Source organism: Mus caroli, unplaced genomic scaffold (assembly GCF_978045245.1).
Source record: "Mus caroli unplaced genomic scaffold, Mus_caroli_1 scaffold_15, whole genome shotgun sequence".
Classification (NCBI taxonomy): domain Eukaryota; kingdom Metazoa; phylum Chordata; class Mammalia; order Rodentia; family Muridae; genus Mus; species Mus caroli.
The window spans coordinates 57,886,347-57,914,344 of NW_028227270.1; the positions used below are offsets into that span (position 1 = coordinate 57,886,347).

Sequence of the window (27,998 nt, forward strand, 5' to 3'; positions counted from 1 at the left end):
GAGGAACAGTGTCCTGTGTGTAGAGCAGAGTAAAAGAGAGAAGGTGATAGCTAGATCACAGACTTACTCAAGTTTGAGCCAACCAGCTGCAGGTCTCACCATTATGAAGAAGGAGCTGATGGATGCAGGGTGGGTGATTTTAAAATTCCTAGCATGTATCAATTCATACATGTTAGTGAAAATACACATGATTGGTGGTTGTACAATTAGGAGAGATTGGGTTGATCCAATGAATATTGAATTTCCAGTTAGGGTACTGTCTGTCCTTTGTGGATATCTCTGGTCGTCAAAGACATGGTTAAGTCAGCTCAGATTTTTGAGACACAGGCCATTCATTGGCTGCAGTTGTGTGTGTCAGGTTACAGGACTCAGCAACTACCAATTGACATAAGGGCAAGATCAAAAAGTATTTCATTAATGCCATTGCTTCGGCCAGGAGATGGCCTGCTTTTTTTTCAAAGTCGGTATACCTATGTCTTTTTGTAGTTATATATATATCTTCCCCAAAGGTCCATTTTTGTCATTACATGTTAAATTTCATTTTGTAAAGATTCTCAGCCTAAACCTTTATTTGTTTCATTTCTCCAATGTTTCCCTATCACTAATATTTTCACTTTTCCCCCAATTACTTTATTTATCTCTGTTCATAACAGTATCTCTGTAGCGCATGCGTGACTTATCCTATTTAATTGAGAATTACTTTGAACAGTCCATCTTGACTCTGCCACCCAGTTCCTGGAAGACAGTCCTGCAACACCTTCCAGGATATGCTATGACTGGTCAATGGGAAGGAAACAGAGCAGTGCAGGACTGTTTTCTGAAGTCTCTATCCTTAATTACAAATAAAGAAGAACTTTTGTAAGAATTGACTGCACTGTTCTCTAAGGAAATATAGGCCTATCCAGAAAGCTCTCATATAAATAGTTATAATTGACATATGGTTCTCTGTATTTTTTCATATTTTTTAAATTTTTATTTATTTATTTTATGTATACGAGTACACATATGTATATGTGGTTGCTAGTTTTTGAATTTAGGACCAAGACTCAGGTCAACCCATCTTGCTCTGGTCAGCCTGAGGGCCTGTAACCCTCTTCAGCCCCTCCCGCAGGGCGCCCCGCGGTGAAGATCCCCTCCCCCTCCAGCCTTCCTCCTACCTCCCTCAGCCTTGCACTGGGAAGCTGGTGAGGGGGCTGAGCCGGGTGCAGAGAACTCTCAGCTGGATTTCCGAGAATGGTAAATAAGGCTGGTCATCCAAATTTGGAAAGGCCATTGATCTGCCTCTTGTAAAGTATGCTCAGCTCCTTTCCAGTGGTTTTGCTGGATACCATGTCTCACTATACAGATGAACCCAGATTTATCATAGAACAGATAGATCTGCTTCCATGTCTTCGGCGTACCGGGATGACCAAACATGAAATTATTCATGCGTTAAAAACTTTGGACCGTCTTGATCAAGAGCATAGTGATAAGTTTGGAAGGAGGTCCAGCTACGGGGGAAGCTCATATGGGAACAGTACCAACAACGTTCCAGCATCTTCCTCTACAGCCACAGCTTCCATGCAGACTGAACACTCGGGAATGTCCCCATCACCTAGCAACAGTTACGATACCTCCCCACTGCCTTGCACTACCAATCAAAATGGGAGGGAGACCAATGATCGATTGTCCACATCCAATGGGAAGATGTCACCATCTCGCTACCATGCAAACAGCATGGGTCAGAGGTTGTATAGCTTTAAGGCCCCAGAAGAGGACCTAGATGTAGATGATAAAGTGGAGGAATTAATGAGAAGGGACAGTGTTGGGAGCTATTAAGAGAACTCTTGATCTCTGAATTGGGCCTCTCCCCCCGAGAAGAAAAGGAGGTCAAAAGCGGGCCACCGAAACACCAATTCCAAGAATGTTTCAGCCCTAAGTCATAACGGATGTACTGCCCACACCCTGGTACCACCAAGTTCCTGCTTCCCCGTGTAAGTGCCTGAAGAATGTAGAATTCTATTGCCCCCCCCTCCCCCTGATAAGTACTTCTCCTTTTGCTTGTATTGTCCCACCCCTCCCGCTGATAAATGTCTGTACTTCCCCTTTTGCCTGTGCATTTAAGCCTTGGGCCTTTCTCAATACATTTGGGGCTTTGATGCATTCCTTGTCCTTACTCGCACAAAGCCCTCATCTCTCTCTACGCCACATTTGGTTCTTAGGAGGAGGTCCCCTCGAGACCCTGGAATAACTGGACCTGCTGGACGGGTCAGGACAGCAGTGTGATAAAAGAGGAAATCAAAGCCTTTCTTGCCAATCGGAGGATTTCCCAAGCAGTTGTTGCACAGGTAACAGGAATCAGTCAGAGTCGAATCTCTCACTGGTTGCTGCACCAGGGATCAGATATGAGTGAGCAGAAGAAAAGGGCTTTCTACCTATGGTATCAACTTGAGAAGACAAACCCTGGGTCTACCTTAAGTATGAGACCTGCCCCCATTCCAATAGAGGAACCTGAATGGAGACAAACACCTCCCCCAGTCTCTGCCACACCTGGAACCTTCCGGGTTCCACTAGGGAGTAGATTTACCTGGAGAAAGGAGTGCCTAGCTGTCATGGAATGTTACTTCAATGAGAACCAGTACCCAGATGAAGTAAAGAGAGAAGAAATTGCCAATGCTTGCAATGCAGCCATACAGAAGCCAGGTTAAGACATGAGCTCAGCTGTGGTCAGTGGTCATTGATTTACTAGTGGGGCCACATTCTGTGTGCCATTCTTATCTCTCCACTTTCTGCATACTCAGAGAGATCCATGCTCTGAGTTCTGTTCATCTGGAAAACCTTTACTAATACAGACATGTTTTTTCACCTTCCCACGTAGGAAGACGTGCTGGCTAACAATAGTGCTCCATAGTGATTGTAATAATCCATCCCCTGCTTTTCTCCCAGGGTTGTCTGGAGTCTCATATGTAGCAATTGAATATTACCTGCGGTTTTCCCGATGTCAGTGTAAAATCAGAGAAACAAACATCACATTTTGGGTCCTAAAGTCTCTCTTTAATTGTAAATATCCTTGGAACCTATAGTTCACTCTGCTCCAAGTTGAATAATGTACTGTGCAAGGTGTGGATCTTGATTCCTCAGAGAGGGGGGTGGGGGGCAGAGCAAGGAGGAGGAGGAGTACCAGTGGCCGCGGCCTTGGATGAACAGGAAGAAGAAATTCCTGCTGAGTTCTGGATGACAAAAAGATAGACTATTGGAGGACAGGACTGAAAGAAAGTTTTGCAAATCTGAAAATGGTCAGCTCCTGGATAAAAACCCGAGCCGGGAAACCCAATCCTGTGTGCCTTTAGCGCACTCTTACCCTAAGGGAGGTGGTCATGTCAATCAAGATTCACTAGCCAATCAAAGCCACCGGATAGGCCCGCCAATAGAAGTAGAGGCGTGTTCTTCCGCGTACCTTGTTTCTCTGCTCTCTGTTGCTCTAATTTGCGATCAGGCTGAAAGATTGGTCTGACTTGTTTTGATCTCTGATGCCAGGGCCCTTAGGGAATTGCCAGCGATCTACAACGTGGCGACATGGTGAGCATGTGACCACTGCCCTTAACCTGAAGGAGCAGGGTGCTAAGCGCTGGAGTCGGGGTGATGGGATGCAGGGGACAAGCCCTGGCCTTTCTTGGTTCCTGTTGAGGCAGCGGAGGGGGAACAGTGTCTAAGGTGACAAGACTTGGTTTTCAAAGATGTTTAGGGTTGCTGTTTAGTATTAAGACGTTTGCCTATTTTACATCTCAGTCGCTTTGCAGCTGAAGCCGAGCTGCCCGAGTTCCTTTGAGGCAAGGCTGGAAGCTGCAAATCTCTGGTATTTAGAGCCTCCTCTAAAAACAGCAGGGGATTAAGTGAGTAGCCTTTGTTATCTCTCTACAGAAACTGGGCTGCTCTAACTTCCAGCTGCTAGTTGAAGTCACAGGAAGAAAAGCGGGACACTTTTAAACATGTCTTTAATGTTTATTTCCAAGTTCTTCTAAAAAGTTTCCTATGAAAGTTCTCTAAGGAAAGGGAGTGGGTGATTAAGTAAAGGAGTCATTGCTAGAGCCTTTTCCTCTTGTCCAGATGCCTCTTGCTTGCTAAACTTGGGGGAAGTTTGGAGCAATAAACTTCTCTTAAACCAGGAGAAGAGAGCCACCCTCACAGAAGGAAAGACTTTTACACAAGCAAATATGGATAAACTCACATAAATTCATAATACAAATTCATATACTTTTGGGCGGTTAGTTTGATCCAATGTATGTTGAATTTCCAACTAGAGGGGACTCCTTTGCAGATGTGTCCAATCCACTTGCACAGTTACTTCAGCTCAGAGTGTTGAGAAGCTGTGTGTTAGGTTACGTCTCTCGGCTGCTAACATTGCACATAGAGGTGAGATCAGACTGTATCTTCTTATGCTGTTCTCTCTGCCAGGGAATGGCCTGCACTTTTTCAAGATCACTCTCCTAATAACCAGACCAATGCCAAATGGCTTCTCAGCTCTCTCTTCTATAGAAGATTCTGATGCTAGGAATCTTTTCTCAAAGGCTCATACATCCTGCTATCTATAATACTTTTAATATGTATGATACATTGTAGTGTGATTAGGGAATCAAAATCAGCTGGGCAACTGAATTAGACCCTGTCTCAAACACAGGAAATAATCAGGATTGTATTTGTGATAGGCTTGCAGACTCCAGTTTTTCTTTCTTTAACAAATTAATCTTAATGTAACAGTTCGATTCCAAGTTAAAAGTCACCTTCTTTTTTTTTTTTCTGACTTGTTCTTTATTTGAAGTTTTGTGTTTTCCACATCAGAAATGGATTCCAGTGTTCCTGGTGTGTTCTGTTAACTGTGATAGTGAAGTAAGTTACTATCTGAAAAAGATTCCACTTTTGTAAGCACATGCTATGTACCTAGGCCTTGAGCTTGACTATAAAAGCACTCCCCTGCTTTTTAATAAATCGATTTCTCTTTATTTATTCAATTTACATCCTTCTCACTGCCTTCCTCCCAGTCACCCCCATCCCTCAATTCTTCCCCCAGCTCCCGCTCCCCTTCTCCTCTTAGTAGATGGGCCACATTGTATTACCTAGATTTGGTGGACTCATGTAGTATCTTGGTTTCACAGTTCAAATTTTTATTCAGATTCTTGATTGCCTAGTGTGTAGACCCAAAAAATGGGCCAGTCAGACTCTTGTCAATGGTCTAAAATTGATTGCCTCACTGTTCATTCGTAATATTACATACTGTCAAAGCAGGGAAGTTATCTACTTCCTTTTGTCCTGTCCCATCTGGGCTGTGACTACACTACTTTCAAAGTTCCTGAACTAGAATCCTGAGCATTGAAGGTGTATACTGTGTGCCTTCAGCACACTCTAACCCTAAGGAGCATGCTTATGTCACTCAAGAATCACTGGCCAATCAGGGCATCCAGGCAGGCCAATCAGGAGAATAGGAGGGTTCTTCCCAGTACTTTGTGTCATACTGGAAGTTCTGCTCTTATGGTGAGTCTGTGACAGCTGCCTCTTACTTGAAAGAGCAAGGGCATGAACATTTGAAGCTGGGAAGTGGGCTCTTCCCTTGGCTGGGTGGGAACCAGTGGCCAGATGCACCCAGCCATCTCTCCAGCCTCAAGTTAAACACTTTAAAAAGTTGCCTTAGATATTTTGTTTTATCACCAGCAGCTGAGATGGCACTGGTACATAGCCATAACCTGTTACACCTGAATGAGTTATTTCATGGAAGTAAAGAGAACTGTGAAATCTAAACAGGTTGCCTTATCAATGAAATTCATAGGTTTCTTTCCATGAGTTTGCAAATACAGAAACAATAGAAAGGGACATCAGTATACTTAAGAAGACTCATGATACTTGTTAGGGTTTTTCTCAAGAAAATACAATCGTGTGGAACTTGACATAAGCGGCCTAGCTAAAGATCATACCACATTCTCTGTAGTCTTAGAGTTCCTTCAGTGTTAATTCTCTCTGGTCCTGAAAGACTTCTGTATTATGCAAAGGCTTTGACAGACTGAGTACACTCTCAAAATTTTACTTTTAAAGAGACCATGAAGTGTAGACATTTACCACAGTAAGTATATTTATAGATTTTCTTTTAATTTTTAATTTTTAATTTTTTTTATATTTTTTATTAGGTATTTTCCTAATTTACATTTCCAATGCTATCCCAAAAGTCCCCCATACACCCCCCCACTCCCCTACCCACCCACTCCCACTTTTTGGCCCTGGCGTTCCCCTGTACCTGGGCATATAAAGTTTGAAGTCCAATGGGCCTCTCTTTCCAGTGATGGCCGACTAGGCCATCTTTTGATACATATGCAGCTAGAGTCAAGAGCTCTGGGGTACTGGTTAGTTCATAATTTTGTTCCACCTATAGGGTTGCAGATCCCTTTAGCTCCTTGGGTACTTTCTCTAGCTCCTCCATTGGGGGCCCTGTGATCCATCCAATAGCTGACTGTGAGCATCTACTTTTGTGTTTGCTAGGCCTTGGCATTGTCTTACAAGAGACAGCTATATCTGGGTCCTTTCAGCAAAATCTTGCTAGTGTATGCAATGGTGTCAGCATTTGGAAGCTGATCATGGGATGCATCCCAGCATATGGCAGTCTTTAGATGGTCCTTCCTTTCGTCACAGCTCCAAACTTTGTAACTCCTTCCATGGGTGTTTTGTTCCCAATTCTAAGAAGGGGCACAGTGTCCACACTTTGGTCTTCCTTCTTCTTGATTTCATGCGTTTAGCAAATTGTATCTTATATCTTGGGTATCCTAAATTTTTGGGCTAGTATCCACTTATCAGTGAGTACATATTGTGTGAGTTCCTTTGTGATTGTGTTACCTCACTCAGGATGATGCCCTCCAGGTCCATCCATTTGCCTAGGAATTTCATAAATTCATTCCTTTTAATACCTGAGTAGTTCTCCATTCTGTAAATGTATCACATTTTCTGTATCCATTCCTCTGTTGAGGGGCATCTGGGTTCTTTCCAGCTTCTGGCTATTATAAATAAGGCTGCCATGAGCATAGTTGAGCATGTGTTCTTCTTACCAGTTGGAACATCTTCTGGATATATGCCCAGGAGAGATATTACGGGATCCTCTGGTAGTACTATGTCCAATTTTCTGAGGATCCGCCAGACTGATTTCCAGAGTGGTTGTACAAGCTTGCAATCCCACCAACAATGGAGGAGTGTTCCTCTTTCTCCACATCCTCGCCAGCATCTGCTGTCACCTGAATTTTTTATCTTAGCCATGCTGACTGGTGTGAAGTGGAATCTCAGGGTTGTTTTGATTTGCATTTCCCTGATGACTAAGGATGTTGAACATTTTTTCAGGTGCTTCTCAGCCATTCAGTATTTCTTATGTGAGAATTCTTTGTTTAGCTCTGAGTCCCATTTTTTAATGGGGTTATTTGATTTTCTGGCGTTTACCTTCTTGAGTTCTTTATATATATTGGATATTAGTTCCCTATCTGATTTAGGATAGGTAAAGATACTTTCCCAATCTGTCTGTGGCCTTTTTGTCTTATTGAAGGTGTCTTTTGCCTTGCGGAAGCTTTGAAATTTTATGAGGTCCCATTTGTTGATTCTCAATCTTACAACACAAGCCATTGCTGTTCTATTCAGGAATTTTTCCCCTCTACCCATATCTTCGAGGGTTTTCCTACTTTCTCCTCTATAAGTTTCAGTGTCTCTGGTTTTATGTGGAGTTCCTTAATCCACTTAATTTTGACCTTAGTATAAGGAGATAGGAATGGATCAATTCCCATTCTTCTACATGATAACTGCCAGTTGTGCCAGCACCATTTGTTGAAAATGCTGTCTTTTTTCCACTGGATGGTTTTAACTCCCTTGTCAAAGATCAAGTGACCATAGGTGTGTGGATTCATTTCTGGGTCTTCAATTCTATTCCATTGGTCTACTTGTCTGTCGCTATACCAGTACCATGCAGTCTTTATCACAATTGCTCTGTAGTACAGCTTTAGGTCAGGCATGGTTTTTCCACCAGAGGTTCTTTTATCCTTGAGAAGAGTTTTTGCTATCCTAGGTTTTTTGTTATTTTTTATTAAGAGACATCTCTGTGTCTTTGTGATAGGATATCATACTGGTTTCCCAGAATATTTAACCAATAGATCTTCTTTTAGAAGGAATTATAAAACGTTGTCAAAAAACTTCATTTGTCTTGGAAATGAACTTTTCTTTACAGCTTGTCTATGTCTATAGCACTGTAAATATTTTCAAGTCTTTTTATATGATCTTAATGTCCGTAAATAGGAAAAGGTTTTACAGGAGAATAATCCTATCCATGTTAATGACTTGGTAAAGACAGTAGACATCAGAATTTTCTTTTATTTCAAGAGCAAAACATCTTGTTCAAAAAAAAAAAAAAACCCTTAAGCTGGGCATGGGGGTGCACGCCTTTAATCCCAGCACTTGGGAGGCAGAGGCAGGCAGATTTCTGAGTTCGAGGCCAGTGTGGTCTACAGAGTGAGTTCCGGGACAGCCAGGGCTATACAGAGGAACCCTGTTCAAAAAAAAAAAAAAAAAAAAAAAAAAACTTGTTTCATCTCTTCTTCATCGTAGCCTTGAAGGAAGTAAATTATTTACCACATTCACTGAAGTACTTTTGGAGAGATCACCAATTGGGTTGTTGAAACATTAGTAGTAGATACTAACATTTGCTCTGTGTGTGACAAATCCATTCAGAGAAATTATTTGGCTCTTCCTGTCTTCCTTCTGTGACTCCCGTTCATCTTGGTTATGCTTTCACCTGGTGATAGGTAGCTTTCTGCAGCAATGTATAGAATGGGACTCCTATCATCTAAGTGCTTCACTGTTTATATAAATATCAGGCTGTGCTTGATCATACTTTTCAAGGAAGTCTGCTTGTTGGGAACAGTTTTGCTTTGTATTGTTATTCATATTTCCACAAATTACTTTGTGATGTTGTTTTGAGAGATTATATCTACTCCATCTTGGGACCATCCTCCATCTTAAAGAAAAGAAAAAAAAAAAAAAAGCCTGAGAACTTGACCTACAGGAGTACCCAAAACCCCACTCCTTTACCAGCAAGGACCTCACTGTTTATCCTTGGCCAGAGTTCCTCCCTAGCTACTTCCAAGCAACAGTTAATCAAAGACAGTCTGATTGTTTCAGATGTACTTTCAAACTTGTGGTGATTGTATATGATCTTGCCTTAGAGCACCCACCTGTTGGCTTACAATATTTATTCTAATAGATATTTGTCAGACTGGACATCCTCCGTCACCCCCTCACTTGGTTTTATTTTCCTATAAAATCTTGTCCTTCTGAGATTTGGGGCTCATCCACCTTTCCTTCCTGTCCCACTGTGTCAGAGTTGGGTTGGAGGAGAACCCAAGCCTGAGTTGTAATTAAGCGACCCTTATTCTCTTACATCAGAAATGGCTCCTTGGTGGTCTTTGGGGTTAAGGAATGCTTTCTGGCACAGGAACTCCAAGGCCACCAGGACCCAACACAGTAGGTCTCAATGCCAGTAATGTCAGTGTCTATGTGCCTGTGTGGTACCACAATAATTCTATTCTAAATAATTCTCTAATTCTGTTCTGAAGAAGCCTAAAACTTTGTATTTCATGGAAGAAATGAGAAAAGAGGATGTGGAATCTCGCTGTAGCAGATGTGCTGGTTCCTCATAGCCATGGGGCCTTGAGAGATGTTCCAAAGACCCCAGTGAACAGAATCCTCCTGGTGTTAATTTCTGGAAAAGACTGAGTGGATGTGGAACCTTGCCACACGGTGTCTTGTTTATTTTTGCTCTGTGTCACTTCTCTCCACTCTGTTTTCTGTTTCTTCTTAAGGGGGGACTTCTATTTTGAGGGACTGACAATGTTGAGATTAGAAAACCCACCCGCTTGACTCAACTTCCCTCCTGGACCTCCCCTATTTTTTATGGGACTGAGAGTTCCAGGCTGAGGAACAACAATATGAACTAACCAGTACCCCCAGAGCTCCCTAGGACTGAATCACCAGTCAAAGATAACACCTAGTGGGGCTCCTGGCTCCCCTTGCATTTGTAGAATAGGATGGCCTTGTCAGTCATCACTGGGAGGAGAGGTCCTTAGTTCTGCGAAGGTTCTGTGCCCCAGTATAGGGGGATGCCAAGGTCAGGAAGTGGGAGTGGGTGGGTTGATGAGCAGTGGGAAAGGGATAGGGGATTTTCAGAGGGGAAACTAGGAAAGGGGATAGCAATGGAAATGTAAATAAAGAAAATATCTAATTAAAAAAGATTTTTAAAGATAATTTTTAATTGTGTAGAGTGATTTCCTTATCAAAACACATATTAATGCTAGAGCAGCTGTATTTCCAGCCTAGAAAGATGTTTTTAGAAAAGCTCTCCCACACATACTCCAGTGTCTTTGATTCCAGTTGTTGCTCCTGGGGGCAGTAAAATTTTGTTTTCTTGATTAAGCTGGCTAAATTCTTAAAAGAACTGCCTGCACTGCCACTGAGTTTAAAACTTACCGGTTTGAGTCATATCATCAACTTTCCACTGCAGTAAGGGGGAAAGGATTTGCATGTGGAGCATGGCTTCTGCCTTCAGACCAGAGTGGGACAAGATTCTTGTGTAATTCACAGAGAGAAGTAGTGCAACCAAACAACCGTTAGCATCACTGTCTTAGTCACAGTTTGTATTCCTCCACAAACATCATGACTGAGATGCAAACTGGCCAGCCTCTTAGAGTACATGTCCATAAGGCCCATTTCAACTTTTAAACAATATTTTCTGACTATACTTATGGCATTTCCACCATCCATCTTCTGCCTCCAAATCCTTCCATAGGCGACTCATTGTTTATCATCTAAGAGTTCTTTTTGCTTGAACAATGGTTACTGTTTGAATGTGACCTATGTCGGCCTGCAGGACTTTCCAACTATGAAGCGAGTTAATGGCTGAAATGGACTATTGGAGTGTAATAGAATGCACACACAAGGTACTCTGTCCCTTGATTGAATAAGAAGATGTTTTCTGAGAGACTGGAAGAATTTTTTGATAACTCCAAATTTCCCAGACTAGGGCCCTGTCTGCCCCTATTGTGGAAGTACAGGGCTAGGTAGGTCTGTGCTGTCTGAGTCATTTGCTCTCTGTTCATCCAGTAGCCATGTTGCTGCTGTCCTGAGGTACAGCTGAGTGACTCTAGGTTGTGATGAATTCTGGGAAGACCTAGTCATTAGAAGCAACATTAAGAGGTACCTTGTGGAATACTGCTGGGATTTTCCTGTGATGCAGCACGAGTGGTCTGTGAGGTAGACCACAAGCAATACTGTGCTGAGTGTGGCAGCCACTGTTTGGGACAGGAAATTCCATGACCAGGAAGAGCAGGTAGGCTAAGCTATCAGAATCTGATCTGCTGGGCCTGGGATGGACTGTGGGTCAGACAATGGTTCTATTCGTACATGTGGTGAACTGAGCAGAAACCCTTGGCCTGTCAGCCTTCCTGAGTTTGGATTTCTTGGGGAGAGAGAGGTTCTGCAGTTCTGTCAGTGGGAAACTGTGGTGCTTAGAAAATTACTATGCATTGTACCCACTGAGATATTGTTTTGTGGATGTAGTGGAAAGACAATTTTACAGAATAAATTTCTGGTTTCTAGGGTTTCTGAACATGGCATTCCACAGACATGTTTGTGTGATGAACTTTACAAATAGTTTCAAAACTTAGAGAGGAGGTGATGGGGATCAGGCTTGGAAGAAAGATCAGTAGTAGCTGGAGGGTGAGAAATATAACAGATTAGTGTCCAGTTTGAGTCGTTATTGTGGGCATTGAGAAGTCTGTGGTGTTTTAATTTTCTATACATAAAGCCTTTGGTGACACTGATCAAGTTCACATTTTGCCTCTCAGAGTTGCCTTAGGTTCTTGGTGAATGCTTTACTAAACTGAGGTGCTGTTTTTTGCATTTCAAATGCTGTCCCATCCTAGATCTCCCCTCCTTGTCATAGAGACCTTTCCCATTGCTTCTTCTGGCCCCAGGTATCCTCCCCCCTTTGCTCATCAAGTGTTCCCCAGATTAGGTGCATCAGATACCACATCAGGCTACAGGTTTAGGGACAGCCCCTGCTGCTGGGGGTGTACCAGCTTTTGGGGGTTTACAGCTCAGGTGGGTGGGACCCAGCATTGGATGAGGGCCTAAAGACTGATGATCTCTGGCCTTGTAACTTTCTCCAATTGTACTGGATGCCATCAGCTAATGGCTTCTAGAGACTTGACACTCTCTTGCTCATAGTGAGGCTGAAAATGGCTGACTTCTTTCTTCTTTATCTCGCTGTGCATCATTTTTACTTTATGAAACTTTGTTTTATTAATTGCTATATCTTGACGTTATAACTCTCTTTTACTATTGTGTGCTTTATTAAGCCCTGAAAACTTAACTCCTTTTTAACTTTATCACTGTTCTGTGCTTCATGCCGTGCTAGGGAATCTTAACTCTTTCTTATAATCTTGTGGTTAAAATCTAAATTCTTTTTTTTTTTTTTTAAGATTTATTTATTGATTATAAGCTGTCTTCAGACACTCTAGAGGAGGGCGCCAGATCTCGTTACAGATGGTTGTGAGCCACCATGTGGTTGCTGGGATTTGAACTCTGGACCTTTGGAAGAGCAGTCGGGTGCTTTTACCCACTGAGCCATCTCTCCAGCCCCAAAAATCTAAATTCTTTCTCATTATTTTGTGGTACATTAAGTCCTGGAGAAACAATTCTTTATTAACTCTTTATGTCTGTTATGTCTTACTATTGCTATCAACTTAACTCTTTATTATTTATACATAAATAAGCACTAACATTAGGGGATTAGAACATGCTGGTTAGCCTGGGGAGTATTAAATACAATGATTTCTTGCTAGAAGCTACTTTCTGGCCAGGAAGTTTGTTAACTTTCTTCAAGAGAATGAGGAGAGGAAAGGAAAGGAGTCACTCACACAAAAACATATACAGTGGGCAAAGTGGAAAATGGCTACTCACATACATTTGGATGAATTGATGGATGGATAGATGGATGGATGGGTGGGTGGGGTAGAACCTTCAAACAGTCTTATTCTGAGGGTAGAGAAGGTCAGCAGACATGTTCATGTTAGAACTGTAACCACAGTGCTATTAGGTGATGTTTCCTTGATATTTTCTGTATTTGTGTTCTCTGTCCTTTATGTATTGGAGAGTTGTGGCATGGATCTATCTTTTAAAACTCTTTTCTAAGCCGGGCAGTGGTGGCACACGCCTTTAATTTCAGCACTTGGTAGGCAGAGGCAGGCAGATTTCTGAGTTCAAGGCTAGCCTGGTCTACAAATTGAGTTCCAGTATAGCTAGGGCTATACAGAGAAACCCTGTCTTGAAAATACAAAACAAAAGAAAACAAAACAAAATACCGAACAACAACAACAAAACCTCTTTTCTAGATCTTACATTATGGACTAGAAGATAGTTTTGCTCTGTAAATCTCCATCAGCCTCAGTGACTTGCAAGGTCCTGTCCCCCAGTAAATTATTCAAAGTGTAACCTGGGGGCTGAACCGAAAAGGACTTATTGATGACATCATATGTGGAATTCATACTGTTTCCTAGGCTAGATCTTATTTGGGCATCAACCAGAGGTGAATAAGTGATCTCTCCCTGGGAAAGATGTTAATTCCACACCTGCTGTACCTCCAGGCCTTAAATAATGTTTCTGAGACAAGCTTTCCTATGTTGAGTCAGGTAGCATTCATTCCGCTCTGTTTTTTTTCTCAGTACAATAACATTGTTCTCCTATTGACTAAACCAACTAAATACTTAAGTCTAAATTACTACCACCACTGTGTTTTTAAGTTACTTGCTGTGTCATGTATGTAATCAACTTTTTTATTACAGTAAGAGGAACAGGATTTGCATGACGGGCATGGCTTCTGCATTCACACCAGAAGAGAAGGGAGTTTATTGCGATCCCTACTGGGGAAACAGTGTAGGCAATCAGCTGCTGCAGTCGCCATTATGAACAAGACCTGATTATGGCAGGGAGGTGATTTTAATTTTGGATCATGTATTAATTACGTTCTGTGATGAAGACAGCCTATATTTTGTGTGTTTGATTTGTGAATGTCAGTTAAGCCAATGAGTATTCAATTTGCATGTAGGGTACTGTTCTACAGATCCATGTGCAATCTTCCCTGACATCATTACGTCAGCTCAGGAACTGAAACCCAGGTCAGTGGGTGTAGTTGCGTGTGTCAAGATACAGGTGTCAGCAGCTACGAGTCCACATAGAGGCAAGTTCAATAGTGTTCATTAATGCTATTCCTGATGGGAGGGTATGGGCTGCTAGTTTTGAATGTCAGTATGTCTATGCACTTTTTCAATTTTATTTCAGTCTGAAAAAAATCAATTATTGAGAGGCAGGCGGCTTTCTGATTTTGAGGCTAGCCTTGTCTAAAGAGTGAGCTCCAGGACAGCTGAGACTATACAGAGAAACCCTGTCTTGACAAACCAAAAACCGAAAACAACAACAACAACAAAAAACAGCAAAAAAAAAAAAAATCAATTATTGGTTTGAGACTATACAGAGAAACCCTGTCTTGACAAACCAAAAACCGAAAACAACAACAACAAAAAAAAACAGCAAAAAAAAAAAAATCAATTATTGGTTCCCTTTTTAATGTAATTTCTGTCAATTCAGCACTGCTCTGATCTCTTACTATTTGAAATTCTGTGGTGTTTCCCAGGTATAAGAATTTCTTTTCATATTTTACAAGGGCAGTTTAGGACCATGTCTCTTGATGCCCAGGCTGGCTCATGCTATGTAATTGATAACTGCTTTGCACATCTGGTCCTGTCCCTCAGACCACATGATGGGAAGACAGTGCTGCATCTCTTCTAGCCTAGGCTTTGAAGGGGAAAGTTTCCCTGGTTTGGCTGTACTTGAACTTAGCAATGAGAAGTGAGGTAATCAATTTGACCTGGTCGATAATCACCTTGAGTGGCCATTACTCTGGCTGCAGAAAAGGCAGTCATGAATCTGGATAAAGAACTGAACTTATTGTCAACTGTAATTGACACTACTTCAAGTAGTTCAAGTTACTGTATTAAAACAAGTTGAGTTAGCTAACACTGAAACAGGTGGGCATTGGGAAAGTGTTTTTTATTATTTGTAACATTTAACATGGGAGAACCCTTCCTTTTTTGTGTGTGTGTTTTTTGTTTTGTTTTTGTTTTTCTTGACAGGGTTTCTCTGTATAGCTCTGGCTGTTCTTGAACTCACTTTGTACACCTGCCTGACCTGGAACACCAAAATCCGCCTGCCTTTGCCTCCCGGGAGTGCAGGGACTAAAGGCTTGCACCACCATGCTCAGCTACGGAGAGCCCTTTTTTATTCTGGAGCTTTAGAATTGACAAAAATAATCTTTAGTCTAGGCTACAGTTTCTGGCGGCAGCCTACGTTCATAAAGGATATTGAAGATGCTCGCTCCTTTTCTTTTTTGCTTGCCATAATCTGGTAAGAGAGATCATTTGATTTTTCTTGCATTAGAGGTTCCATCTTTGGAATTATGGTATATGAGGAAGGCCAGTTGAGACATACAGGCTCTACTTGTATCCTTCAACTTTCCATTGGTATGCAGTTATTGGTTTCCTAGTTGGACTACATTCTGTGAGCCATTCTTATATACCACTTTCTACATACATAGAGAGATCTACACTATCAGTTCTGTTCAAGTGGAAAACCTTTACTAATACAGATATGTTTTTTTGGCTTTTTCTCTACACACAGCAGGTAAGTATAAGGGCAGTAGAACAATCAGCAGTAGGGACAACCATGATTATTGGGTCTCAGATAACAGTTACTAGGGATGGTCCACGTGCCTCTACCCTGGCCCTATAACTCATATCTAAACACTGAGCTTCAGGTTCTCTGCACTAACTTATTCACTTCTTTGTTAATTTAAATTTTTGTTGTTATTAATCTATGTAAGTCTTTTCTTTTATTGTGAGAAAAGCCTCTGTGACCTGGGCAGGTCACTTAGGAAGCATTTTGCTTGGGGTGATTGAGTTCAGATACCACCACCCATGTTTACTACCTGCAACTCCAGATCCAGGGGGTCTGACACCCTCTTCTCTGGTGTGCTGCTCGCACATACATGGAAAACTTCCTCTCATGCATGAAATCATACACATGAACATAGGGACAGACATGACTTCAAAGGTGCTAATATCTTATAATGCAAGGTAAGCAAATCAAGCAAGTTTATGTGTATAATAGAAATCATACAGTGTTTTTTAATCTGGTATTTTGTTTTTTTTTTAAGTTTCCATTTCATAAATGTAGTACACACTTTTATAATTTTATATTATCAGAATGCTTAATCTCTTCAGTTTTATGGATTAGCCTCCATTCCCAATCCATCTCACATATTGTCAAAGCAGAGAATAGGAATGAACAGGAAGAGTGCCAGCCACTTTGTAATTTTCATTCTGATTATTATCTTACAGTTCTCATTTAAATGACCATGTTAGATTCACAGGCCTGTTTGTGTTTCCTTTTTCCAGTGCTGCCATCTATGTTGTATGATTCGTTAATTATAATCTAACTATACTGTTGTTTGTCTAGGAAATAATAAACCTTCACCTCTTTTCTTCTTCTTCTGATAATTTATTATCAGTTCCTGAGTTTTTGCTGGTTTGGGAACTTTCTGTGGAGAAAAAGTGTTAGCTTTCTCTTCTTGGCCTGAAAAGGTTGCCTCTCCTTTTTTCTTGAAGAATCTGTGTTTTCCAGTCCTTGTAGTCATCAATGTTCGGATTTTTAATCCTTCAGTGACTGATTTGGTATGGGGGTTCTTAAATTTTTTTCATATATTATTGTCTCTGTCTCCTAAGTTACTTACTTTGTCAGCATTTCAGAGCCTACAATCATTTAAGAGAACTACAGTTGAGGCAGTACACAGTCAGAATGGTTGTTTGCTAACTGGTGAGAGATTGTGGCATTGACCCTTGACTAGTGCAGGCTCATCCACTGAGTGTGGAAGAATTGCTAAGTGAGTAGGCCTGGCCTGGGTGAGCAAGAGAGCAAGCCAGGAAACAATATTTGCTCATGGTGTTTGCTTTTATATTTCAAGTTGGTTTTCTATCATAAGATTCCCAAATAATGGAAAGATGTTTTTGGTTTTTTTAATTGGGTATTTTGTGTATTTCAAATACATAAAACATTGAAAATGTTATACCCTTTCCCCCTTTTCTCTCTGGAACCCTCCTTTCCTATAACCCCTCCTCCTTCCTCTATGAGGATACTCCCTCTGCCACCTACCCTCTCCCATCTCACCGCTCTGGCATTCCATTACACTAGGGCATGGAGCCTATGGCTTCTCCTCCTATTGATGCCAGACAGTTCCATCCTCTGCCACATAGCTGTGGGCCCCTGTAAATAGAGGGAACTGAGCTCACTCATTTCTAGGACCAGCAAGAGCTCTTCATGTAGCACCTAGCTTTTTAACTACCCCTTCTTAAGCTCTGGAAAGGCTGGACAGTGGTGATATATGCTTTTAATTGCCGCATTTGGGAGACAGAAGCAGGCGAATTTGTGAGTTTGAGGCAGCTGGTCTATAGAGTGAGTTCCAGACAGCCAGGTCTATACAGAGAAACCGTATCTTGGAAACACAACAAAACAAAAAGATCTGGATGAAAGTCTTCCGCATGCTCTTGCACACACACCCACACACAGGTACATACATACATACATTAATATTTTTACCTTGCCTTGTGGCTCTGTGTCTTGTTTTTTCAAGCTTCCCACAACTAGTGTGTCCTTTCCTTTAGTCCTTGCTCAACCCTCTCAATCTGCCCTCAGCTTTGTTGCCCACTTACCTTTTCCTTGCACAACACCCTAATTCTGCTGTCAACTTAGTTGTATTTTGAACCTCCCACCTGGGGAAGTGGGCAATGATCACTCCATTGGGGATCGCACATGGTTGGTGACTCCCCAACCCCGTTTTTAATTCCGGTTTATTGTTGGACATTGTTTTACACATATATCAAACAAGCCAAATAAATAAATAAATAAATAAATAAATAAATAAATAAATAAATAAACAGCAACTTCATAGACAAAAAGAAAAGGAAAAAAATAAAACTTTTTTCTTTGGCCTTTTTAACCATCTCATACAAACTAACTACTTATACTACAGCTAGGTACATACCCAAAAGTTACTGGAATGCTCCGAATAAGATTTGTTGTTGTTGTTGTTTTTGCTTTTTTTACAAATTTTTTTTCTCCTTTGCGATTATAATGAACATGGTCACACCACAAGTGAAGTCTGCAGTAGGACAGAAACGCTCTGAAGGCTGGTTTTTTGTTGTTTTGTTTTTTCTCCTTTGCGATTATAATGAACATGGTCACACCACAAGTGAAGTCCGCAGTAGGACAGAAAACGCTCTGAAGGCTGGTTTGGTCACCCGTTATCATTAAAAATGGCTGACAATATGTACAAAAATATAAAATGTAAATAAAAAATACAAACAAATTTTCCTTTTAAAGTATTTTTAAGAAAAAAGGCAGGGCCTGGGAAGTTCTGTTTTTTTTTTTTTTTTTTTCCTCCCATGTTGCCAATTCATGTTGTAGTTTTGGTGGGGTGGTGGAGAGCGCATGCCACCTGTGGTTGGCACTGCCAGCTATGGGTGGGTGGAGCCTGCTTTTCTACTCGAAGGTGACCACGTTTAAAGTCTGAGACGGGAAATGGAGGGTAAATAGGTCACGGTGCGTAAGGTTACTTTTCCTTTTGCGGTCTAGTCTTCTCCTCGGTCTTCTGCTTCTTGGTGTCGACGTCATCATCCTCATCATCCTCAGCTTCCGGCTTTCCCACAGGAGCCTCAGCTTCCTCATCGTCATCTCCATCCTCTTCCTCACCGTCACCTTCTTCCTCTTCCTCCCCACCTTCTTCCTCTTCTTCATCTATCTCATTGCGATCCTCCTGCTCCCCATTTTCCTCATTTTGAACGTTCCCATTGGCAGGTGCATCTCTTCCATTTTCTGCCTCCTCCAAAACTTCCTTCCTCTCCTTCAAGTACTTAGTGGTGATCTCGGAGCTGGTGTCCACTGCCACTTCTGACATGGTGGGGCACGCCAGTGGTCCGATGCCGCGAGGGAGGGAATTAAAGTCGAGTTCGAGGACTCTGGCGAGAAAGCTGCTGGAGTCCACACTGGAGGATGTGGTTGGCAGAGAATGTGGCTGCAGTGAGCGCAGAGCAGGACCCCAGAACAATATAAAGATGGCTCTTTGGAGCAGCCAGTGTGGGGGCTGGTGACTGTCTTTTCCTCTAAAGCATGGTAGATCTCCCTTTCCTGCCCCATGCCTCTCTTTCATCTCCTTCGGGAATCTGGCAGTCCTTCCACCCATCCATTGACTTCTGTCAACCATACTGATTGATCAAAAGCCAGGTAAAGACAAGGACCTTCAGAGTTTAAAGGCAGAGTCCCAGTCTTAGCATTAGAACCATACCCTAAACTTCACTGCTGAGCTATCTCTCCTACCATATGTTGTTTACCTATAATAAACATTAATGTTGCCAATATTTTCTTATGTCCAGGTAGAACTGTTAAACCATATATTCCCTTTTGGTAATATCTTATTACTGTTATAGTGTGAACTGGTGTACCTCAGGTTCTGGAAGTTGAATACCGAAGTGTATTGTATGTATCACTCTTAAAAGAGTTTAAGTAAAGGGCTGGAGAGATGGCTCAGCAGGTAACAGCACTGACTGCTCTTCCAAAGATCCTGAGTTCAATTCCCAGCAACCACATGGTGGTTCACAACCATCTGTATTGGGATCTGATGCCCTCTTCTGATGTGTCTGAAGACAGCTACAGTGACATATACATAAAATAAATAAAATCTTTTTTTTTAAATAAGAACTTAAATAAAAGCACCTAAGTTCATTCTATGTTTCTGGTTTGGTTGGTTAATTATGGCAGGAGATACAGGGTCTTCCTATGTATCTTTGGCTGTCCTAGAACTCATTGTATACATCACATTGACATCCTACTCAATGTCTTCTCCCTATGTCTCCTGACTTCATTGGTTTGGTTTGGTTTTTCGAGACCGGATTTTTCTGTGTAGTCCTGGCTGTCCTGGAACTCACTCTGTAGACCAGGCTTGCCTCGAACTCAGAAATGCGCCTGGCTCTGCCACTGTGCCACCATGACTGGCTCTGACTGCATTGTTAAAGTCGTAAGCCAGTAGACCCAGCATGTTTATTGATTTTTATATGTAGTAATTGTCAATATTAATACAATTTCTTTGATGTGTGCCAAACACTATTGTTCTTGTGGAGCGTTTCTCTTTATATATGTAATTGACATTTTTAAAAAAGGCTACATCCTATTCAAAGGGCTGAGAAATGACAGGGGTGACAGGTCTAGAGAGATGCCTCAGTGCTTAAGAACACTGATTTTTCTTGCAGAGGTACTGAGTTTTTTTTTTTTTTGGTTTTTCGAGACAAGGTTTCTCTGTGTAGCCCTGGCTGTCCTGGAGCTCACTCTGTAGACCAGGCTGGCCTCGAACTCAGAAATCCGCCTGTCTCTGCCTCCCGAGTGCTGGGATTAAAGGCGTGCGCCACCACACCCGGCTAGAGGTCCTGAGTTTAATTCCCAGCAACCGCATGGTGGTTCACAACCACCTGTAATAGCGATCCAATGCCCTCATCTTGGGTGTCTGATGATAGCAACAGTGTACTCACATATATGAAATACATAACTCTTAAAAAAACAAAAGAAATTACAGGGACAAACATTATTAAGTTCCTTCTGATATGACTTGGTAGTTATTGTCGAACTTGGGTGTGAGTAAATAAGTATGATAAGCCTCAGAATTATATGAACACATTGCCTATGAAAAATAGATGCCCGATGTTGTTTCTATTGTGCTTTCTTTTGTACACGTTTATGGGATGCTCTAGAATGCAGTGACTTATGAGGACCTGCATGTGAACTTCACTCAAGAGGAGTGGGCTTTGCTGGATACTTCTCAGAAGATGCTCTTCAAAGACGTCATGTTGGAGACCTACAGGAACCTCAATGCTATAGGTACATTTGTGAATTCCCTTTCTTGATTTAAAATTCAAGAAAACAATTTTTCTTTTGATGCACTTCTGTAGTTTCAATAAAATTGAAGGAAGGATTTGGTGAATAAATCATGTATGACTATAAGGTTCACTGAAGATAATAACTTACATTTTGCTAAATTTTAAGGCATACATTTTCTGTTTTAGGCTTTAATTGGAAAGCCCAAAATATTGAAGAACATTGTCAAAGTTCTGGAAGACACAGAAGGTAATTTTCATGTGCAAGCTCATACAAATCTGCCTCTAAAGATATATTAATGTGTGCTGAAAATTGATAAGAAAAGGAGCAGTGTAAATTAGCACAGCTTTAAGTGTAGTGATGATTGCAATCTTCAACATTTTATTTATTGGACTTCCTTTCGTAAGTATATAATATTTTATAATGGATACACACCATGTACACCAAACAAATATCCCAAAAAACTATGTCTATCTGTCTTTCTCTCTCTCTTTCCTTCTGTCTCCTATAACTATTAGAAGATATATAGTGGGTTGTAGTTATAGAGTAGACTTTTTGAACATAATACAAGTTAACAGTTAATTAACTTTCCAACAAAACTATCACCTTTAATGTCCTGTATCTGATTTTTTGCAAAACCTTCATTTAATAAAGAGGAAAAGGAAACAATGCCTTCGTGTATATCCCCATTTGAAACATAGCCCTAATAGCGCTACACAGTACAACTGTCAGTCTGTTTCTGCTTACTTTGGAAAAGCTACACAGATTAAATAGTTGATAAATGTATGTCCAAAAGCTTCTAAGAAGCAAATAGTCTATATGTAAGCTGGTTGTACTCATCTATTAGCAGTGTCAGTGCAAACTTTAGTTAGAAGGGCAGCATTTGGGAGGTAAGTAAGAGGTTTGCAGTAACCTTAATCCATATTTCATGTGTCTATGTGAACAATGAGTCAAACCTTGTGAATGCAATCTTCAACATTTTATTTATTGGACTTCCTTTCGTAAGTATATAATATTTTATAATGGATACACACCATGTACACCAAACAAATATCCCAAAAAACTATGTCTATCTGTCTTTCTCTCTCTCTTTCCTTCTGTCTCCTATAACTATTAGAAGATATATAGTGGGTTGTAGTTATAGAGTAGACTTTTTGAACATAATACAAGTTAACAGTTAATTAACTTTTCAAGTTTGATGGCAATACATCAGCAACCTCATTCTGGAGAAAATTCTATTGAGTTCTAGGGATGTGGAAATGCTCCTATTTCTCCTGGTTCACTTTGCAAATATACTATGAGCCACAGTACAGTACAATTTGGAATACACTTAGTGCGTTAAAGCTCTGAATTCCTCCACTTTTCTTCAAGTATGGGAACAACGTTTTATAGAAATAGAATACGTAAAACTAACACATGTAATCAATGTTCATACCTTCTCAGGTGTCTCTGACCATGAGAAACATCCATAATGAAGAGGAACAGCATGAATGTAAGCAAAATGATAAAACATATGATGGCTCTTTACATTTAGGCAAATAGTAACATTAAATCCTAGAGATGAAAGTATTCTTGGACTTCAGAGATGGCTCAACAGTTAAGAGCCCCAACTGCCCTTCTGAAGGTCCTGAATTCAAATCTCAGCAACCACACGGTGGCTCACAACCATCCCTAATGAGATCTGACTCCCTCTTCTGGAGTCTCAGAAGACAGGACAGCTACAGTGTACTTTTATATAATTAGTAAACAAACAAACAAACTACCAAACAGAAAAACAAGAAGAAAGTATTCATGCGTGTGGTAAAGCTCTCACATGTGCCAATTCTCTTCTCAGGTGTGAAAGGAGTCAGAGTGCAGAGAAACCCTCTGAATATACTCAACGTGGTAAATCCTTTGCTTTACGTGCTCACAGTCATGCCCAAAGGCATGAAAGGATTCATACAGAAAAGATCCCCTCTGAAGTTATTGACTGTGTCGAAGACGATTTACCTTACACAAGTCTCCAAGTACATAAAAGAACACAAAATAGACAGAAACCCTATGAATGTAATCAATGTGGTAAAGTATTTGCAACGCCCAGTTGTCTTCAAAGGCATGAAAGAATTCATACTGGAGAGAAACCCTACAAATGTAATCAATGTGATAAAGCTTTTTCCCAATACAGTTATCTTCAAACTCATAGAAGAACACATACAGGAGAGAAACCCTACAAATGTAATCAATGTGATAAAGCCTTTTCACAACACAGTACTCTTCAAACTCATAGAAGAACACATACCGGAGAGAAACCCTACAAATGTAATCAATGTGATAAAGCCTTTGCTCAGAAATGTAATCTCCAAACTCATAGACGAACACATACTGGAGAGAAACCCTACAAATGTAATCAATGTGATAAAGCCTTTTCCCAATACAGTCATCTCCACATTCATAGAAGAAAACATACCGGAGAGAAACCCTACAAATGTAATCAATGTGATAAAGCCTTTTCCAAATACAGTCATCTCCACATTCATAGAAGAAAACATACCGGAGAGAAACCCTACAAATGTAATCAATGTGATAAAGCCTTTTCTCAGAAATGTAGTCTGCAAAAACATATAAGGATACATACTGGAAAAAAACTCTACAAATGTAATCAATGTGATAAAGCCTTTTCACAACACAGTACTCTTCAAACTCACAGAAGAACACATACCTGAGAGAAACCCTTCAAATGTAATGAATGTGATAAAACCTTTTCCAAATACGGACATCTCCAAATTCATAGAAGAACACATACCTGAGAGAAACCCTTCAAATTTAATGAATGTGATGAAGAATTTTCCCACCATTATAATCTACAAATTCATGACAGAAGAAATACTAGAGAGAAACCTTACAAGTGTATTCAGTGTGTGTAAGTCTTTTAAAACATTTTCATCTTCAAAAGAATAAAAGAATCCACACTGGAGAAAAAAGCTACGAAGGAATTGGACTGTGAGCAACCTTTTTGCAACGCCATCATTTCTGAATGTATATGTGAACGTACTGAAGAGAAAGACTGTGAATATGATCATAGTCTTAATCATCATGAAAATATTTTAGGGGCCAGAATCCTTCTGAGTATAAGCAATGTGGAAAAATCTACACTGGGCAGTTATCTCCTAATGCAGCAAGGAGCACATACGGCAGAGAGAGAGAGACAGACAGAGATATATATACAGAGAGACCATATATATATACACAATGTGATAAACCTTTGTATATCACTGTTATCTTTGAATACATAAAAGAGCACATGCTATATCTCAGAATACATAAAAGAAGACACTGGAGAGAGAAACTGTGTGTGAATAATGTGGTAAGGCCTTTGCAGTTGACATTGACATTTATCTCATAATGTATAAATTAACATAGACTTGTAAGAAACCTCATAAAAACAAGGAATGTGGTAAGCTTGTGTGTGGACCAGTTGTTTTTTCTTGAGAAAAATCCATGCTGCACAGTAACCCTGTAAATGGAGCCACTGTGGAAACATTTTGTACGTCACAGTATCTGTATGCAAGAGTAGAACATTTAGCATGAACTGGGTCTGTGAAAGTTTGCATGTCACAATATCTTTTAGGACTTTAAAGAACTCAAAAATAAGGCAATCTGTGACTCTGATGGACATGGTTCCATCTTGGGCCAACCCAGTTACATTAATTTACACAACATTATTCATTCTTGAGAAAACCTTTAGCAAATGTCAACTATCTGCTCAAGCATGATGATGTCTCTATTTTATTCATACCTGGAAACTTATAGGGACAAAAGCCCTATGAGGTTCATTGATAAGGTAACTGGTCTAGAATTCACAGTTCACTTTAAGTCCATGAAATAACTCATTCAGGTGTGAAACACTGGTGGTGAGTATTAGTGCTTTTTCTGTTGTTGTGATAAAATGTCTAAGGTATTATAGAAAACAGTAACCCGAAACGAAGTTTTCCACCCCAGCTTTGGCCATTTCTTTTCCAGGTAAAACACACACAACTTTTATATTTGTAATAAAGCTTAATCAACACCCAATATTGGCTGATATCTATCCTCTATGCTATCATGTCTATTTCCCAGCCAGTAATTTTGTCATATTATTTTACTTTATTTCATCTGGGCTATGCTTAACTCCACTTAGTCACCCCACATGGCCATTATTTTATTATTGACCTAACCTAAGGGTGCTTTTTCTCTGTCTGCTTTCTTCTCCTTGTGGTTCTCCTCTGACCCCAAGTCCAGTATCCCTAATCCCTGTCTATGTCTCTTCTGCCCAGCTATTGTCCAGCTATTGATTGTTGTCATCTTTAATAACCAATCAGAAGAAACTTGAGAGCAAGGTCACACACCTTCGCTTGGGTCTGTGGGCAGATCTTGTCTTCTATGGAGCAATCATTTTTTAGTTTCCTGCTTTTAACATTACAGTACATAGCAAGAGACGAAACCCCAACATGAAGGCAATTTTTAGAAGCAGATACATTTCATTAAAGTTCCAAAGGGATATAGAATCACCATGATATTGTCAGGGCAACAAGTGTCATTTGTGGCAGCTAAAGGAAGAGCTCAGAGCTCACATCCTCACCCTATAACCTTAAAGAGAGTGTTAGAGCTGGGTGTGGTGTCACTCGCCTTTAATCCCAACACTTGGGAGGCAGAGGCAGGCAAATTTCTGAGTTCGAGGCCAGCCTGGTCTACAGAGTGAGTTCCAGCACAGCCATGGCTACACAGAGAATCCCTGTTTCGAAAAAAACCGAGAGAGAGAGAGAGAGAGAGAGAGAGAGAGAGAGAGAGAGAGAGAGAGAGCGTGTGTGTGTGTGTGTGTGTGTGTGTGTGTGTGTGTGTGTGTGTGTGCGCGCGCGCGCGCGCGCGTGTGTGTGTATTAGGACTAGACATGATTTGAGGAAGTAAACTCTGAAATTCAACCTCAGTGACATATTTTCTCCAGCAGGCAGATATTTCCTACATCTCCCCAAATGACACTATTAACTGAGAAGTATTGATTTCTCTGCCATCAATCCTCTATGCTTGCTTTCTGTTACATAAGCCAACTCATGATGAAGAAAAACTCTGTGGATAAGCATTAGATGCCACAAACCCTGGGTTATAGTGGTCAATGTTTATACAAGAATAACATCATGAGTAAAATTTTCTTTGCTGACCAACTTCGTTTAATTTTATTTATGGCGTTTGTCTGCATCTTCGGGTGAGTATGTGCATGTCTATGCTGATTTCCAAGATCATTAAGTTGTTGTATCTTTTTATGACCGAAGATACAGGAAGATGTCCAAACCTGACCTTGTCTCTGGGAATGAAGTTTTCTTAATTACTTGTCCATGTCTCTAGCTATCTTAGTAATCAAAGTGTTTTATATCATCACGATGTCAGGGAATAGAAAAAAATCTTATACAAGAGAAATCCCTATCCATGTTGATGACCTTGTTATAGCCTGTAACATCACAGATGTTTTCCATATCAGGGACAACGTCCTGTTTCTTCTCTTCTTCATCAGAGCCTTGAAGGAAGTAAATTATTTCCCATGGTCCCTCGAGTGTTGTAGTAGAGATCACCAATTGTGGTGGTGGTTTTATTTTCAAACATTTGGAATAGATATTAAAGTTTTTTCTATGTCTTTCACATCTATTTACAGATGTATATTATATGATCCTTGACTTCCTTCTGAGATTTCTGTTCAGCTTTAATCCCACTTTTCTTGTTGGTAGTTACTCTTCTACTGCAATGAAATGAATCGGATACTCATCTTCTAAGTGGTCCATTGTTTATTTACATATATGGGTAGTGAGATTGACAGATCCTGACAGAATGTAAAAGGTCACAGAAGCCCTGGAATTGGCAAAATAGATTTCATTGTTAGTAGAACTAGCTTCACTGATTTAAAAAAATAGAGGTGCTCAATGCTCGGGCCACTCCTTGAACCTGTGTGTCTGCCAATGTTTTGACCATTCCTTGAACCCATGTGTGTGCCCACTGATGAAGTCCATTGCCAAGTGTTTGTGATATTGTTTGCTGAGAAAGAGTCAAAAAAATCTCCCCAGAAACCACAGACCGGCCAATCCTCAGTTACTACACCTGCACCAGACTCTTTCCTTGTACCCCTCCCATACCCATTTCTTGAGAATAGACATTGTTTAGATCTGGAAATCCCCTACTCCCCCACCCCCCTTCTCCTTTCTCCCCTGAGGGCCTATAAAAACTGGGACCTCTTTCCCCTGGAGGTCAACTCCTCTACTCCTGCTTGGGATATGAGTCATCCCCAGAGCTCTGGCTTTCCCCGAATAAAGCCTCATGTGGTTTACATCAAGCTTGGTCTATCGTGAGTTCTTGGGTGTCTGCTATTGTCCTGAGGCCTGAGCGAGGGGCTCCTCTCAGAGTCTTTCAAGATCATACATTTCCAGTAAGGTTGCTAGTGAAAGCATGGTGGGCACTGCTTTGTCTTTCATTTTCTCACAAATTCCTCTGAGAGTTGGTTGTTGTGCATCCTAGCTTTGGTGTCAGTCATTAGTCAGGGTTATCCTTTTACTTTTTTATTTTGTTTGGTTTTTTGGTTTTTTTAAGACAGGGTTTCTCTGTATAGCCCTGGTTGTCCTGGAACTCACTTTGTAGAACAGGCTGGCCTCGAACTCAGAAATCCACCTGCCTCTGCCTCCCAAGTGCTGGAATTAAAGGCGTGCACCACCATGCCAGGTAGGGAGAACCCTTCTTTATTCTGAAGCTTTTGAATTGACAAAAACATTCTTTAATCTAGGCAACAGCTTCTGGTGGCAACCTACATTTATAAAGGATATTGAAGATGCTCGCTCCCTCTCTTTTTCTGTTTGCCATAATCTGGCAAGAGAGATCAGTTGATTTTTCTAGCATTAGAGGTTCCATCTTTGGAATTATGGTAT

General features: G+C 40.8%; 2 protein-coding genes and 1 pseudogene across 2 annotated transcripts; 2 read left to right on the forward strand and 1 right to left on the reverse strand.

The window, feature by feature from the left end:
* Window positions 1–1,293: 1,293 nt before the first annotated feature.
* On the forward strand, window positions 1,294–2,687 carry LOC110288500 (homeobox-containing protein 1-like). The gene is made up of 2 exons (XM_021154828.3): window positions 1,294–1,803; window positions 2,253–2,687. Exons 1-2 carry the CDS (start codon window positions 1,294–1,296, stop codon window positions 2,685–2,687), a joined length of 945 nt encoding a protein of 314 aa, XP_021010487.2.
* Window positions 2,688–3,435: 748 nt separating this feature from the next.
* Window positions 3,436–27,260, forward strand: LOC110288499 (uncharacterized). The gene is made up of 4 exons (XM_021154827.3): window positions 3,436–3,558; window positions 20,955–21,081; window positions 21,267–21,327; window positions 22,913–27,260. The coding sequence occupies exons 1-4, from the start codon at window positions 3,556–3,558 to the stop codon at window positions 23,778–23,780; spliced, it is 1,059 nt and encodes a 352-aa protein (XP_021010486.2). The 5' UTR covers window positions 3,436–3,555; the 3' UTR covers window positions 23,781–27,260.
* LOC147000934 (prothymosin alpha pseudogene) lies at window positions 18,543–19,111 on the reverse strand (annotated as a pseudogene).
* Window positions 27,261–27,998: the final 738 nt, after the last annotated feature.